The sequence below is a fragment of the Sorex araneus genome, chromosome 2 (assembly GCF_027595985.1).
Source record: "Sorex araneus isolate mSorAra2 chromosome 2, mSorAra2.pri, whole genome shotgun sequence".
NCBI classification, from domain to species: Eukaryota; Metazoa; Chordata; class Mammalia; order Eulipotyphla; family Soricidae; genus Sorex; species Sorex araneus.
In genome coordinates, this window is record NC_073303.1 from 33738934 (window position 1) to 33755419 (window position 16486).

The 16486-nt window shown below is 48.2% G+C and overlaps 1 protein-coding gene across 2 annotated transcripts; it reads left to right on the forward strand.

Annotated features, from left to right (window-relative positions):
• Nucleotides 1-9516: 9516 nt before the first annotated feature.
• Nucleotides 9517-16207, forward strand: RNF39 (ring finger protein 39). 2 transcript variants are annotated; one of them, XM_004619612.2, is made up of 4 exons: nt 9517-10234; nt 12292-12314; nt 12506-12597; nt 14791-16207. In XM_004619612.2, the coding sequence occupies exons 1-4, from the start codon at nt 9872-9874 to the stop codon at nt 15372-15374; spliced, it is 1062 nt and encodes a 353-aa protein (XP_004619669.2). In that variant the 5' UTR covers nt 9517-9871; the 3' UTR covers nt 15375-16207. The 2 variants fall into 2 exon arrangements, with proteins under 2 accessions (XP_004619669.2, XP_054982899.1); XM_055126924.1 differs by lacking the exon at nt 9517-10234 and adding an exon at nt 10346-10803.
• The last annotated feature ends 279 nt before the right edge of the window (nt 16208-16486 follow it).

The window sequence follows — 16486 nt, forward strand, 5'->3', positions numbered from 1 at the left end:
CCTGGCAGTTCTGGGGGACCATATGTGATGCCAGGGATAGAACACAGGTTAGTCGTTACAAGGCAAACACACTACCCACTGTACGATCGCCCTAGCCCTCCAAAGATTTTCTTGTCATCTAGTCCCTCTATTATGTTTAAAATGGTATTGATGTTTAAAATATCTGTAGTAATGGGGCTGGAGCGATAGCACAGTGGGGTAGGGCGTTTGCCTTGCACGAGGCCAACCCGGGTTCGATTCCCAGCATCCCATATGGTCCCCTGAGCACCACCAGAGGTAATTCCTGAGTACAGAGCCAGGAGTGACCACTGTGCATCGATGGGTGTGATGCAAAAAGCAAATATATATATATGGTGTAATTTCTGCTTCCTGCACCAAGGTCTACCTGATGCAGTTCTTATCCCTATACTTTCCTCCATGTGTATAGATTGTGATTATTTAGTATCTCTCTTGCTCTTAAATTTTTTGCTGCCTGACAACAGTGGCTATTGTGCTCATTATCCTCCCATGCCCTATTTATGTACCTCATCATTTGCTCCTTCTAGTCCTTGTGAAACAGCACTCTAACACTGGACATACAGTGAATGGCCGTTTTTAAAATGTCATTTGAATTGAAATAAATGCCTAAGAGAGCGAAACAAGCTGTTTATATATATTCCTGGGAGATGAAAACCAGAGAGTCTTATGGGATCTTGAAAGGTTAGGTCACCACTCTGGCCATTAATGTTTGTATTTACAATATAAAGATTAGATTATATGGTATTAATATTCCTTTCAATTATATTAGTCTATAAACTTATGATTAATTTCACTCTCTAATAGATAAGGAAAATAGAAACTAACAGCATTTAGTATATTCATTAGAGGTGTCTATCATCATCATCATCATCATCATCATACCGTTGATTGTCGATTTTCTCAAGCAGTCTCAGTAATGTCTCCATTCATCCTAGCCATGGGACTTTAGAAGCCTCTCTAAAGAGGCTTACTCGCCCTTTCTAATAGTGCCGCATTGGAGGCTCTTTCAGGGTCAGGGGAATGAGACCCATTATTATTACTGGTTTGGGCATGTGAATACACTATGGGAAGCTTGCCAGGTTCTCCCAGAGTTGTCTATACAGGTTAATAAATAATTTGCTTGAAAGACTTAGTATCCCTGATAGTAGATGGAATGTTTATCTTGAACATAAATATGTGAAGGAGGATGAGAATTGGATATGGAAAGAAATGACACAGTGTCTACATGCAAAAATGTGCCCACTCACGGCCTTTCAGAGGCATTCCACTGCTTTTAGAACAAAACCCAAGTCCTTGTAATAATCCCTAATGTCCTTCATAGTCTGGTTCTTTTCATTGTTCCAATCTCATATCAAATCACTATCATCACATTTATAGTGTATGATCTTAATCAAGATCTTCCTCAATTTCAGGTATTTGTCTTAGCTGTTCCTACTGCTTCTCTTCTCTGATGGCTCCTCTCATCAGTCAGGGGCTCAGTTCAAATGTCACATCCAGGGCACGCCCACAAACTGCCTCCAGGTGTCCAGGTGCCCTGTAAGCCATTACCGGCCATAATCCAGAGACTCACAAATGAATCTCAGAACTGAGCAGCTCACAGCAGAGATTTCTCCAGACCCTAATTATTTTAAATTTTAGAACTGAAAGCAGCTGCATAACATCTCATGCTATTCATAACAAGCAATACAAAATAAATTATCTAGCATCTGCCTGTTGAGCAGGCTTGAGTGGTAGTGGGAAAATTAAAAATAATGGCAGTGGAAAGGTGTAATGATGGTTGGATTAGTGTTGAAATATTGAACGTAATCCATTATTATGAACTTTATGAAAATAAAATTTAAAAAATAAAATAAAATAAAATAAAAATAATCACCATAAAAAAGACTGTGATGTCATTAAGAAAAGGGTTATGATGTACACAACTTTATATCCTCTTATATTCTATAGTTTACTCTGGAACTACTTTGCCTTGTTCAAAGTTAAAAAGGCTAAGTAATCAATGGTTGTTGTTTTAAACTGAACTAGGAAAACACCTTTTTTACTTTTGGTCCCACCTCCATATATGTCCTACTACTACCTTTAAAGTACCTTTGGTTCATGGTCCTTGAAATTCAACAGAGTAAAATAAACCAATATGCACACATTCTATCAAATTCCTAACAGAATCCTCAGAACTTAATAAGCACTGTGTGGGAACCTTCCCTTATGTGTTTTGATTCTTCTTTCTTAGATAACACTAGTTATCAATATGCAGAAATAACTCGGTTTCAGTGTTACATAAGTATGCTCATACAAGTAAGAATAAAGACCTTGCTTTCCCATTTTTAAAGATTAAAAAAGTCACATCTACAGAGGAATTTTTTCTAACAATCTATTAAAAAGCAATGCTAACCTCCTTCAGGTAATTCCTCTTATATTACCCACTTTATTTATTTATTTATTTATTTGTTTATTTATTTATTTAAGGACTTTGGGTCACACAGTTCATCCACACAGTTCATCCACACACATCCACACAGTACATCCCTCGTACTGCATGTGGTCCCCTGAGCACCACTGCAATAATCCATGAGCACAGAGCCAGGAGTATGCCTGAGTGCACTGGTTATGGTTCCAAATCCCCAAAAAATTAATTGGGGAGGGAAGGGGACTTCCACGAGCAATAGAAAAAGAGAATGTCTCAGAAGTGAAGTCATATTTAAGTAAAAATGTACAGAGTTTATAGATAGTAGTTTTCATTCAGTCCTGGATCAGCCTCTAATCAGCTATTTGAGCTTGGAAGATTCCGGAGACCTCATGACTGGACTCTCATCTCATGCTGCTTGCAAGGGTAATATTCTTACAGGCTCGCAAGTCTCTGAGCACCACGTTTGTTTGGTCGATCTTATTAAATCTTCATCCTCTATCTCTTCCATAAGTTTACCCTTCTTAAAGCTGTTCTCTGCATCAACTGATTTTGCCATAATTCTTGGGGTGATTGCATAGGCAGCTGCCCACTCTAACAGAGCTTCCAGATACATCAGTACACATAAACAGCAGATTTTTTTTTTTTTTGCTTTTTGGGTCACACCCAGCGATACTCAGGGGTTACTCCTGGCTTTGCACTCAGGAATTACTCCTGGCGGTGCTTGGGGGACCATATGGGATGCCAGGGATCGAACCCGGGTCGGCCGCGTGCAAGGCAAATGCCCTACCCGCTGTGCTATTGCTCCGGCCCCAAACAGCAGAATTTTTTAAATGAGTTAAATAGCAGGATTTTCAAATGAGTAAAAACTGTTTTTAAAATAGGAGAAATGAAGATGAAAGAAAACTTTTGAAGAGGAGCAGAGAAAACAGACATTGAGAAATAATTGTGGGCTTCTTCAGAGTGATCTCCCACCAGCCATCTTTCCCACTTCTAGTTTTCTCCCTAAAGGTACTTCACATTCTTTGTTCAGGCATTTTCATTTCTCTCCTACTCAAGCAAGCCCTCCCTTCACTTATAAATCACTACCTCCAGAAAGTCTTCATAAAATCATACCCATTCATTCTCAGATAATACTGAGCAAACACCTCCCCTCCCCGCAGTGCACTTATAAATTAGTTAAGAGAGACTTTGGTTGATGATTGCTACATATTGCCTCCCTTACTACATTCTTGAATGTCAGGAACCAAATACACTCTAGTAAACACCCTTAGTACCTATTTCTCTCCCTTGAAGTCCCTAAAGGGTTGGTTTCTTTAAAAAATATGGAGAATGATATGATACAGGGAAGGTATAAGATAAAAATAAATGACATAAGAGTAAAAAAGAGAAGGCAAAGAAGGGAGGGGCTAAGACCATCACCATCACCATTCAGTACCATGAATGCCTAGCATGGGTACTGAACTGCAATATTTCATAACATCACAAGTAGACATTTTGGAAGGAGTTTGAAAATATTGTAGATATTTATGTGGAGGTATCTAAATTAAGAAAATGAGGTGCTAACAAAAAAGCAGAATCTAGGCATGATCAACTGGAGCAAGTCAAGCCAACAGCAAAAATTACCCCCACCCACTGACCTTTTTGCAGCTAGAAAGATGAATTAGAGGATCAAGTGTAGAGTTATTAAGGACTCTGGTAAAGAAGGGGGAAGAGTCTTGAGAAGTCAAACTCTAATTATTCTGTCTCCAAGGATCTTTTCCATGTCCCACATGTCCTACAGTAATTAATTGTGAACTCTTGGTTGGTGCAGTAGGAAGATGAACTGAAGCAGAATGAGCAGGAATTCTCATCATCTGGTTAGGAAGGCAAGTGACCACTAGAACAGGAGACTTCTGAGCCAGACTGAACGCCACGCCTTGTGTCACATGAACGTCCCTCAGCTCTGTGTCTGCCATCTGTTAGTGTGGAACTGAGGACAAAAATGTCTTTCTTTGGATATGCGAGAAAGACAGTACTGTGGGGAAGGTGCTTGGACCCAGGTTTAAGCTCTGGCACCATATGTGGTCTCCTGAGCACTACCAGGAATAATCCCTGAGTACTACCAGGAGTAATCCCTGAGTGCAGAGCTAGGAGTAAGTGCTGAGCACTGCTGGGCATTGACCCTCAAATAAACAAATGAACAACAACAACAACAACACAAAAATAATGTCTTTGGCATTTAAAAAGATCTAATCTAAGCAGGGCTAGAGAGACAGTCACTGTCACTGTCATCCCGTTGCTCATTGATTTGCTCGAGCGGGCATCAGTAATGTCTCCATCGTGAGACTTGATGTTACTGTTTTTGGCATATCCAATATGCCTCGGGTAGCTTGCCAGGCTCTGTCGTGTGGGCAAGATACTCTTGGTAGCTTGCTGGGCTCTCCCGAGGGGAGGAGGAATTGAACCCGGTCGGCCGCGTGCAAGGCAAATGCCCTACCTGCTGCGCCATCGCTTCAGCCCCCAGAGAGACAGTACAGGGGTTAAAATGCTTACCTTATACGGCCAATCCCAATTCAATCCCTGGTACTACATGGCTCTCCTTTGGACCCATAGCACAGAGCTAAGAGTCACCCTGAGCACCATTAGGTGTTACCCAAACCCCCAAATCCTCCAAAAGAAGATCTAAGTGAGGCAAAGTCCCTTTTACCTTGCTCATTTGGTGATGGGCAATTTAATAACTGGGGATATATATTTATTAGGCTCTCCTGTATACCAGGCATTAGTCCAGATTCAAGGAAAGCAGCAATGACACACAGAATAGGTTCCTCTTCCTATAAAACTGCCTCTATAGGATAAATAACTGTGGTATTGATAAATGCCACAAATCAAGGTAAAAAGATAGTGTATACCTTTGAGGATACTTGAGATAAAATCCCTAAGCACCCACCACCTTGCAGTGCGGCCTCAAAGCCCACAGTAAATAAATATTTGGGACTGAAGAGACAGGTTTTTTTGCTGGAGCCCATGCTTTGTGTGTTGGAGGCCAGGGTAGTCCCCAGACCCTGATTTAAAGCTGGGATTAGGCCGCCCAAAGCACTGCTGGGTGTGAGGTGTGATTTCCCCGACGCATGCAAAAAGAATTCCTTTCTTATTGGTTTCCCTTTTCTTGAGACCTGAATGAGAAGGAGAAAGCCATGTAATATTTTGGAGGAAGGGGGGCCCAAGAAGAGGAAAAGGAAGGCCCAGCAGTGAGATCAGTCTAAGCATTCTCAAGGAATGGAACAGGAGACACTATGGCTAGATTTGAAGCATTAAAATGGGAAGGGGAAAGTCCAGCTGCATAACTCAATATGTAAGACAATGAGTTCTTGACTGCTTCATGAGCGGAGGGGAGAAGGCAGATGGAATAGAGAAGGGATCACTAAGAAAATGATGACTGGAGGAACCAGTTGGGATGGGAGATGCATGCCGAAAGTAGATAATGGACCAAACACGATGACCTCTCAGTGTCTGTGTTGCAAGCCATAATGCCCAAAAGTAGAGAGTATGGAGAATATTGTCTGCCATAGAGGCAGGGGGAGGGTGGGAAAGGCGAGATATACCCGGGATATTGGTGGTGGGGAATGTGCACTGGTGGAGGGATGGGTGTTTGATCATTGTGAGATTGTAACCCAAATATGAAAGCTTGTAACTATCTTACGGTGATTCAATAAAATTTTAAAAAATTAAAAAAAAATGAGTTCTCCCTTGGTCTAACCTCTGTACTCACTCAGGAAGCATTTAAAACTCTTGATGCCTGGGGTTCATTCTCAGAGATTATGTTTAGTAGATATGAAGTGTTTCTCAGGCTAATGCATAATCAAAGTCTACATGTCCTAGACAACCATAATAAGGAATGTGAATGGATGACAATAGAAGAAGACCAGAGAGACAGTACAAAGTTTAGTGCACTTGCCTAACATGGTGCTGTGGCCGCTACCTTGGCTTCAAATCCCAGTACCTCATATTCCCCCCAGAAACACCAGGAGAGGGCCCTAAATACCACTGGGTTTGACCCCCAAACAAACAGATACCTGAAGACAGACTTAGGGGGACATCCCCAATATTACAGGCAAATCCAAAACGAATTCAGTGTTTGGGGGGCTCTGGGATGGAGTTGGGGCTAAAAAGGTGGTCCAAAGGAAAAGTGACAAAGGGATGAACAAGGACAAGAAGACCAGAGAAATCTAGTCTTCTAGATTTGAGAGGGGCAAAAGCAGAGAATGGGAGAAAGGAGAGGGCTGGGGGCAGGCAAATAGTTCAAAGGGCAAGTACACAAGATTTTGCAAGCACCTCCAAAAGCAACCCATGAACACCACTAGGTTGGCCTCAAATCAACAACAGAAAATTAGAGAAATGCAGACTGTTCCAGAAGAACAGAGACAAAGAGAAAGGGTACTTGAGTGCATCCATTTCCTATTTGCTATTGTAACGAATTATCACAAACTTAAGTGTGAAACAACATACAATTTTTATCTTTGGGTACCATTATTCTATCTACTATAAGTTCTGTAGTTCAGGAAGTTTAAATAGATCTGTTGTAGGCAGAAAAATAGGGGGCCCTGATAATATATATTGAGAAAAACACTGTCTGGAACTTAAACTAACCAAAGGTATGAAAGCTTTTGAGACATAGGACCCATCTGAGGAGACTCTGAAAAAACCCTTAAGATGCTGAATCCAAGGCCAAAAGACAGCTGAAGCTCCTGGGAGGAAAGGTTCCACTCTGGAACAGTGGCCACACTAAGAATAGTAAAAGAAGGACTTCAAACAAGCTCACTACCTAAGCAATCATCCTAACAACAGACTTAGAGGGGAAGCTGGAAACTTGTATATAAGCTAATTTTGCAAAGGGAAAGATGCAGGCAACACATTTCCCCATTTTTTCTTTGTGGTGTGTATTTCCCACCTTGGGAAGTCACTGCAGATCTACTTGGAATGTATATTTGGGCTTTTCCATTGTGAAGAAACCCATGTTCTCTCTTATGCTTGCATCCCCTTTTCCCCTCTCATTTCTCAAATCATCTTATTTTACTTCATTTGCCTCCTGAAATTCCTTTCTGTGAGGGAAGAGTATGGACCTGGAAAAGCCTGATAGGACTTGGGATGAACTTTCCTGCAAAGAACAATTCTTCATTTCAGCCTGCATTCCACAGCCCCTGAGAAATCAGGTGACAGCGACCATTTCTCATGCCAAGCAGATTGGGTGTGACTCAGGTGTGGTTTGATGATCGACTCGTGGGGCTGGTGAGACATAAGTTCTACACTGAGCAGGTGCTCATAGCAGATTTTCATCAGGCTTAAAATTCCGCAGGTACTTCCCTGGGGAATCAGGGTGGGTAGAAGGAAACACTAGCCTCCTTTCTTGGGGGCTGCCATCTGTCTTACCCTCATTTAACGTAAGTCTGGGGAACCCTTTTTCTGGTTTGAGTCACGTATGCCACGCACAACATATTTTGAGTAAGTAGTGCATTTTATGAGTAGTGAGCTTAGTGTCCCCCCCCCAAGATTAATGTGTATGTGTTTATTTGTGTATCAGGTTTATCAGGGTATCATATTTGAGTGTCTCCTTGATAAGTATGGGGGCAATGAATGCCTGGAGGGGGTGCTTAATAAAGTACTACTTGTCCATAGAGACTTGCGGTTGTTTTGTTGTTCTTATTGACAATAAAACTAATAACAGAGTGTCTCTTTACATATTTTCTTTGAGTATGTCCCTTTATCTCTAAATGGTATCTCAGTGGTATTCAGTGTGTATGAGACAATTAGGGCACAGCTATAATGAGTGAATATATGTATGAATATATCTGTAAGTTTGTACCCTGTGGGGCATTAGGACATTAAGCTTCATACCATATTCATGTTTGTACAGCAGCGCATATGATCATAGCTGTAGCCATATGGATATGTGCTTATTTACAACTGCAGGAGTTTCCAGATAGAAGCTGGAGAGCTGAAGGATCTAGGAATGGGAAGGAACAAGGAAAAAGTGAGGAGAGGAAGCAAGAAGAGGAAGAAAACCAAACAAAGGTGTAGGTGAGGAAAAAGAAGGAAAAATCAGAAAGCAGGGGCCAGAGCGTTAAGGGCAGGTAAGGCACTTACTTGCCTTGCACAAAGCAGACCCAAGTTCAATCCCCTGCACCACATATGGTCCCCCAAACCTCATCAGGGGTGATCCCTGAAGCAGAACCAGAAGTAAGCCTTTCCACCACTGGGTGTGAGCCCTCTCCACCCCACCCCCTACCCACCCGTCCCCACAAAATCAGAAAACAGTTCCTGATTTTCAGAAACTAAAATCTGATGTACTGAAATCTGCAATTTGAAAAAGGTTCAGGGTGAAAAAACAAAAAGGATCTGGTGGAGTTACAGCAAGGACATAAGCCAGAAGATCTGAGTATGTCTCCATTTCTCACCATTCCCTGGCTGTCTGGCCTCAGCAAGGCTCTCTTTCTGGGTCTCAGTTTACCAGGACAATTAAAAAGAAAATCCGTGGGTTCATTTCAAAGGAGAGAAAGAGAAACATGGAAATGAAAACATACAAGAAGGGGAGAGGGATGTAGTTTAGGGGTAGAGCACTTGCCTTGTAGATGTAAGGCCCTGGGTTCAAGTTCTGCTAAAAAAGGGAAAAGGCTAAGGCCCAGAAGGCGGGGAACCTATTGGGGGCTGGGGGTGGGAGGGGGGGTGGTGTTGGAAGGTGAGACACTGGAAGAGAAACCCTGGGAGTCAGCCAGAGGCAGAGCTGAGAGCGCAGCCGCGTGGGTGCCTCCTCCCCTCTCCTTCACCCAGCGTGTCCTTAATAGGGAAGCCAGGAGGACAGAGAGAGGCTCCTGCGAAGACAGCCGCAGCAACACAATACTCGGAGGCCTGCCAAAGCCACGCAAATCAGGATCCGCGCTTCCGGCCTCCTGCCCCCAGATGTAGGTGTGCCAGACACCTGGAGTGACTCACACCTCGGCGATGTGGGCACACAATGCCAAAAACGAGCCCGGGCACCCTGCCCACCCGCACGCCACAGGCCTGGAGGGAGAGGAGAGGAGATGCTGACTTTGGGTGGGTGGGTGGGTGGGGGGGTGACAGCGGGCCGCCGGACCCCCCCCCCCACACCCCAATACTGCCGTGCCCCCCAAGGCGCCCCCTGGTGCCTCCTCCGCCCCGCGAGGACCTGGGTGTCCCGTCCTCCCACCCTCCTCCCCCAAACCTTCCCGGAGAAGCGGGAGAACCAGATGGGGGATTACGCAAGGCCTGATGTTTACCTCCCGCGGGGGCCTCCTCCCTCCCTATAAAGCCTGACGTGGTGGGGAGGTCGGCGCAGCCGAGACTGGCCGGAGCGGCGGCCCCGGGAGGCGCGCGGCGCGGCGGCGGGGAGTGGATGCGGGAGGGCCGGCGCGGGGCTCCGACTCGGCGGCCCCGGCGGGCGCGGCGGCGCCCATGGAGGCGCCCGGACTGGGGCCGGGGCTGGTGGAGCGTCTGGAGCAGCTGGCGACGTGCCCGCTGTGCGGGGGCCCCTTCGAGGACCCCGTGCTCCTGGCGTGCGAGCACAGCTTCTGCCGCGCGTGCCTGGCCCGCCGCTGGGGGGCCCCGCCGGCGGCCGGCGCGGACGAGACGCCCCCCGCCTGCCCCTGCTGCGGGCAGCCGTGTCCCCGCCGCAGCCTGAGGTCCAACGTGCGGCTGGCGGTGGAGGTGCGCATCAGCCGCGGGCTGCGGGAGAAGCTGGCGGCGCCGGGCGCCCGCAGCGGGCGGCGCCGAGGGGGCCGCATCCCCACCATGGGCTGTCTGGACCCCCAGGGCGAGGTAAGGCGCGTGTGCGCGGGACCCGGGCCGGCGGGGGCAGTGGGGGGGTGGGGGAGGCTGGAAGAGCTCCCGTCCAGCGGAACCTTTGTGGAAGTTTGGATCGGGACGGGAACTGGGAAGACGAAGGCGCAGGACGAGGGGGCGGGGACCTCCGCTGTCCCCCCACCCCCACCCCAGGAGAAGCGAGAGGGGCCAGCCACTAAGATCGGGGGCGAGTTGACACTGTCCACGGTGGAGGGGCTGGACGGATGCCCGCGGCTAGGAGAGGAGCCGCAGACAGGACGGGGGCAGGGGGGCTCCAGGCTGCGCCGCGGGGGAGCAGAGCCGGGAGCCGGGGGCCGGCGAGGGCTCGGGGAGGCCGGTGGGGGAGGCCGGGGCAGAGGCTCGGGCGCGGGAGAGCAGGAGTAGTTGGCCCGGGCCGGCGGCGAGGAAGGAGGCTGCCTGGAGCAGGGAGGCGGGGAAGCAGATCCGAACGGCGCGCGGCCGCCCGTGCCAGCTTCCGGGGCTCTGGCCCGAGCGAGCTGGGTGTTGTTTGTTATTGTTTCCCTCGGCTCCTCCCAAGGCTCCAGGTAGGGGCGGTGACAGATGGGGGCGAGGCCCCGGGAAACAGCCCGGCCTCGGGCTCCTCGCCCCACCCCGGCCGCCTTATCATTCATTCCCCCCACCACCCCGCGCCCCCGTGAGCCCCGATGCCTTGACCACCAACCTACCCCCATACTTTGCAATATCCTCAGGCGTCTGGGGTTCCTGACTGGCTTCTCCCCAGCAGACTAGCCGGTCCAGGGTCTTGCTTACACCCTTTGAAGTCGAGGCAGACCTAATTAGGCTAATTAGCATAATTAGGCCGATTGCCTTTTCTCTCTTCCTTCACCGCCTTACTGGCCTGCTTCGCCCCGGACAGTCAAGGGGCAAGGGGGAACCTTGGTATTTAAAGGGGGATGCAGGAGGGTGGCATCCAGCGCCCTCTCCCGGCTCCCGTGGTACCTGGCCATCCACTGGGCCTGGAGTCGCATCATGTCCAGCTTCTTTCTTGGTCTGGGTAGAGACACACAAAGCCAAGGGCCCAATAAAAGCGACTCGGCTTTTATTGATGATGAGGCTTTTATGGCAAAGAGGGGAAGCAGCTTTACTCTAAGGTTTTTATATACCAACTCTTAGCCCGAGGGCTTTAGGCCTGTGTTTGGTGTGTGTGATGGGGGAAGAGTTACTGGATAAACACCGTGTTGGGTGGATAAAGCTAGTGAAAAGCAGAGAATGGAGTTTGAGAGCAACAGAGGAAGGTGAGGAGATTGAGGGCAAAACAAAAAACTTGCGGGGAGTGCCTATGAGGTGAGAAAGGGAAACCAAGTCCTTGGGAAATGAATGGGGAAGGGGAAAACAGGAGGTAAAATTAAGAGGGAAAGAGATGTGGTAATGAAGTTTTAAACGGAGGCAGAGAGAGGGCAAGAGAGCTTACAGGAGGTAAGACACTTGCCTTGCATAACTGCAGTGGCAGCAACCCTGGTTGAGTAACCGCTAGGGGTAACTCCTGAGCACAGAGCCAGGAATACCACTGAATACCACTGGATATGATTCCAGAACTGTAGCACTGTAGCGTGGTCAGCCCGTTGTTCATTGATTTGCTCAAGCAGGCACCAGTAATTTCTCCATTGTGAGACGACTTGTTACTGTTTTTGGCATATCGAATACGCCACAGGGAGCTTGCCAGGCTCTGCTGTGCAGGCGGGATACTCTTGGTAGCTTACCCGGCTCTCCGAGAGGGACGGAGGAATTGAACCCGGGTTGGCCTCGTGCAAGGCAAACCCCCTACCCGATGTGTTACCGGTCTAGTCCCAGACAAAAAAAAAAGAGAGAGAGAGAAAAGAAAAAAATAAGGAAGCAGGAAAGAGTAAAGGAAGTAGAGGATAAAGGAGATAAAGGATTAGAAACACAGGATTAAGGTATGGGTGGGGAGGAATCTCATCAACTCAGCCTAGCTCATTGGAGGAAAGGGAAGGGAGTGAGCTCACAGGTTGAACCCCAAAACTCATATTCATGTTTTCTTCTGCCTTCCCCAGGATACCAGAAACACATGGAGAAGGTAAGAGGCGCCTTTTACTTCCTTCTATCTTCTATCACTTACTTCCTCACCTTCTCCCTAAACCCACTCCATCTTCACTATAGACAGGTTTCTAGTTGTGGGATCATCTCTTCCTGCTAGCGGGTGAGAGTGGAAACCTTAGCTGACAGAGGGTGTTACCAGTTTTACAATTCTTTCTCTCATCTGTCCAGATTTGATACTCCAACACCCAAGCCATCTCACTCAGAAGATGATCTGCCTGAAGATTACCCAGTAGTTAAAAACATGCTTCATAGACTCACTGGTAAGAAGGGCAAGAGGGAGGGCGCGAGGGAGATCATGAGAATGTTTTGTTCCCTTTTTGTTCCCAAGATGAGGGCAAAATGATCAAGTCCTTTAAAAAAAAAAAACACTTTTTAACATTACTATTAATAATGGTTTCTCCTGCACATAATTCCAAACCACACCCATCACCAAGTGTACTCTCCCCCAAGGACCCCAGCCCCCATTTCTCTTAGTCCCCCCAACCCCCTCAACTCAATTCTGTGAATCAGTTCTTCCATTTTGTTGTCTTTGGACCACGGTTGTTACCTCACTGTGGCTCTTTAAGTCGCACATATGAGAGAGATCATTCTGTGCCTGCCCCTTTCCTTCCGACGGAAAGTCTTTCTTAAAGCTGCATATTGCCACTGTGTGTGTGTGTGTATATATATATATATATATATATATATATATATATATATATCACAACATTTTGATCAAGTCCTTTTTATATTGGCATTACTTTCCTAGAAAATAACAGAGCATCACAAACTGAAATTTTATCATGTCACAGTTCTGGAGGTGGAAATCCAAGACCAAGTGTCCAGTGATGTTGGGTCCTTCTGTGGGCTGTGAGGGAGAATCTGCTCCCCGACTCTGGCACTTGGTGGCCTGCAGAGAGCTTTCTCCCTGTGTCTTTCATTATCTTCCCTCTACATACACTTATCTTTGGGTCCAAGCTTCCCCCTTTCATGATACGTCATAGAGAAAACTAGATATAATTATAATGATCTCATTTTAACTTGGATTACTTCTGTGAAGATTCTGTTTCCAAATAAGGTCACGTTGTGAGGTGCTGTGAATCTTCAACAGCTTTTGGGTTGTTTCAGTTCATCACAATGTTTTATCCTCCACTCCTTACATATCAATCCTTTCCTCTCATCACAATACATCTGTGGAGGTCTGCCCCCTCCTAAAGAGTCTCTGCTTCCGGGGCTGGAACGATAGCCCAGCGGGTAGGGCGTTTGCCTTGCATGCGACTGACCCAGGTTCGATTCCCGGCATCCCAAATGGCCCCCCGAGCACCGCCAGGAGTAACCCCTGTGCATCGCCAGGTATGACCCAGAAAGAAAGAAAAAAAGTCTCTGCTTCCACCCATTCTCATACCTTCTCTTCTGAAGACTTCCAGGACTCCTGCATAGCCCTGTCCTGGGTCTCTGAACCTTCTCTGCGTCTTCTAGGGAGTGCCTTTGCCTGTCACACTCAAAGTTGCCTTCAGCCCCTTTTTAGAATGGCTAGATAAAGGGCTGGAGAAATAGCTTAAAGGCTGGAGTGCATGCTCTGCATGCAGAAGGCCCAAGTTCCATCCATCACTGCACGGTCCCTGGATCACCACCAGAAACAACTCCAGAGCACTGTCAGATGTGCCTCTAAAACAAACCAAAAACAAAGTCACACTATAGCACTATTGTCCCATTGTTCATTGATTTGCTCAAGCGGGCACCAGTAATGTCTCCATTGTGAGACTTGTTGTTACTGATTTTTTGACTTATGGAAAAACAGAGTATCTAGAGAAAGTGCTGCACCCACGTTATCCGTCACCCAACCAACCCAGATTGCTTTTAGCATGCCGGATACAAGCATCTTTCCTTAAGTCATCGCAGACACATGAGGCTAATGATTTTGTGTCCCTTTGGATATCACCAGCATGCTGTTTCTCTGCCATACCTTCCCTATACAACACCCTCCCTATAGAACAAGGACCTGTCCCCTCCCCTTGTCCTGTGGCTAAGAAGGCTGGTTTCTCAGGATGCCTAAGCCCCTCCCTTAATACCTTTTTTCCCTTGGGGTTCCAGTATCTGGTATCAGTTTTTCTCTTTAGGTGATCCTCCCCCTCCTGCTGGCCCAGCTTCATAGCCGCACCCCAGATACTGCCCCAGATTGAGGGATCCTGTCCTCCCTCCTCCTAGGGTCAGAGCGGCTTCACAAACCAGCGGCCTGATCTTTCATTTCTGCCCTGTGCCCTGGGTTCTGAGCCAGCAGGGTCCTTGTCCAAGTTAAGTGGTGGGTGTCTCATTGTGCAGGTAGGGTCTTGCCCAGACCTGCCCTTCGTAAGCCTTCACCCTCCTCGGTTCTAACCGTGCCCATTTGAGGGGCTGCCGTTGCACCCTTCTGTGCCCTCGCCTGGACTTTTCTTAGTCCCCGGCTTGTCTCACGGGGCCCTTTCCTTCTCCAGCTGACCTGACCCTGGACCCCGGCACTGCACACCGCCGTCTGCTCATCTCTCCCGATCGCCGCAGCGTTCGACTTGCACCGCCCGGGACACCTGCTCCGCCCGACGGCCCTGCACGCTTTGATCAGCTGCCAGCCGTGCTGGGCGCACAGGGTTTCCGGGCGGGCCGGCACTGTTGGGAGGTGGAGACTGTAATGGACACCACCTCCTGTAGAGACTCTTCTGGGGAGGAAGAGGACGACAGCGAGAGCCACTACGCCGTGGGAGCAGCTGGCGAGTCCGTGCGACGGAAAGGCCGCGTGGGCTTGTGTCCTGCTGGGGCCGTGTGGGCAGTGGAGGGCCGGGGCGGCCGCCTGTGGGCGCTGACCGCACCGGAGCCCACCCTGTTGGCGGGCGCTGGGCCCCCCCCACAGCGCATTCGTGTGGACTTGGACTGGGAGCGGGGCCGGGTGGCTTTCTACGATGGCCGCTCCCTTGACCTGCTCTTTGCCTTCCAGGCCCCGGGGCCTCTCGGGGAGCAAATCTTCCCACTGCTCTGCACTCGCGACCCCCGGGCGCCGCTCCGGATCGTGCCGGCAGAAGGCTGAGATCCCCAGTTCACACCCACCCCGCCTCTTCTAGTTTGGCCTGCATCCAGGCTGTTTCCTTTTACGAACAGAAAGCCCGCAATTCCAGGGACTCTGTCCACACGTCCACTGCAGGAGAAAATCCCCCCATATCTTTCACCTCAAGGATAAGACCTCAGCTGACATCCATTCCTGTAGCCATACCCAAAGCTAAGTCCATCCTTGCCCGCTCCCTCTTGAGATGCTTCTTTGCAACTATGCCCAAGATCTCTCGAAGAGATTTATGCCTGATGAGAGCGCAGGCCCTGCCTCACTACCCCTCTATCCTGGTCTCAAAGGTCAAGCGCTTTCTCAGCTTGAAGAATTGGCTCCCTGCCCTATTCCTCAAGAGTAACAAGAGCCTCCTAGAGTAACGAGGTTAACTCTAGCTCTTAAAGATCCAATAGGAAACGGTATCTTTGAGTGGGCAGACAGCCAGTCTTACTCTGTGCTTCTCTATCCATGACCGCTTTGTACTGTCACAGCCCACCATCACTTCTACTCCCCCAACCACCCTTTGAATGACCAGATATCAAACCCAGGGCTTCACACATCCAAAGCAGACACCCCCCTGCCACCGAGTCAGATAACAAGCCCAAACCTTTTCCCACCGAAGACTCCCTGCTGCACACACAATAAAAACCAATGGTGCTACCTCTATTTCTTAGGCTGGGAACAGTTCAGAAACCCCAATTCATCCTTGTTTGTAGCTTTACAGCTTTCCCTATATGTATAAATGGGCCCGTATTTAACACATTTTGCAATGTTGGGTTATTTATTTTGTGCATCTGTGGCAATAAATGAGATCTCCTTGGTGGTCTGGGCTTGAATGAGCAGCGCGAGCAGCAGTCTGGAAAACATCCTGATCTTAGAAAGGGGACAAGGGCTGGAGGGGAGGAGTTAGTCAGGAGTGAACATCTGGGCCGGTAGAAACATCAAAGTCTAGGAAGGCTAGCCTAAGAGTACAGTGTTAGGAGCATGTCCCATCTCTTGGCTTTCTCCTTTTCACTTCCCCGTACAGAGACCCAGCCCGCTGGAACTATGTCGCCCTATCTCCACGCTGAAGAACAAAGGCTGAGGAGATAGCTGGCTCT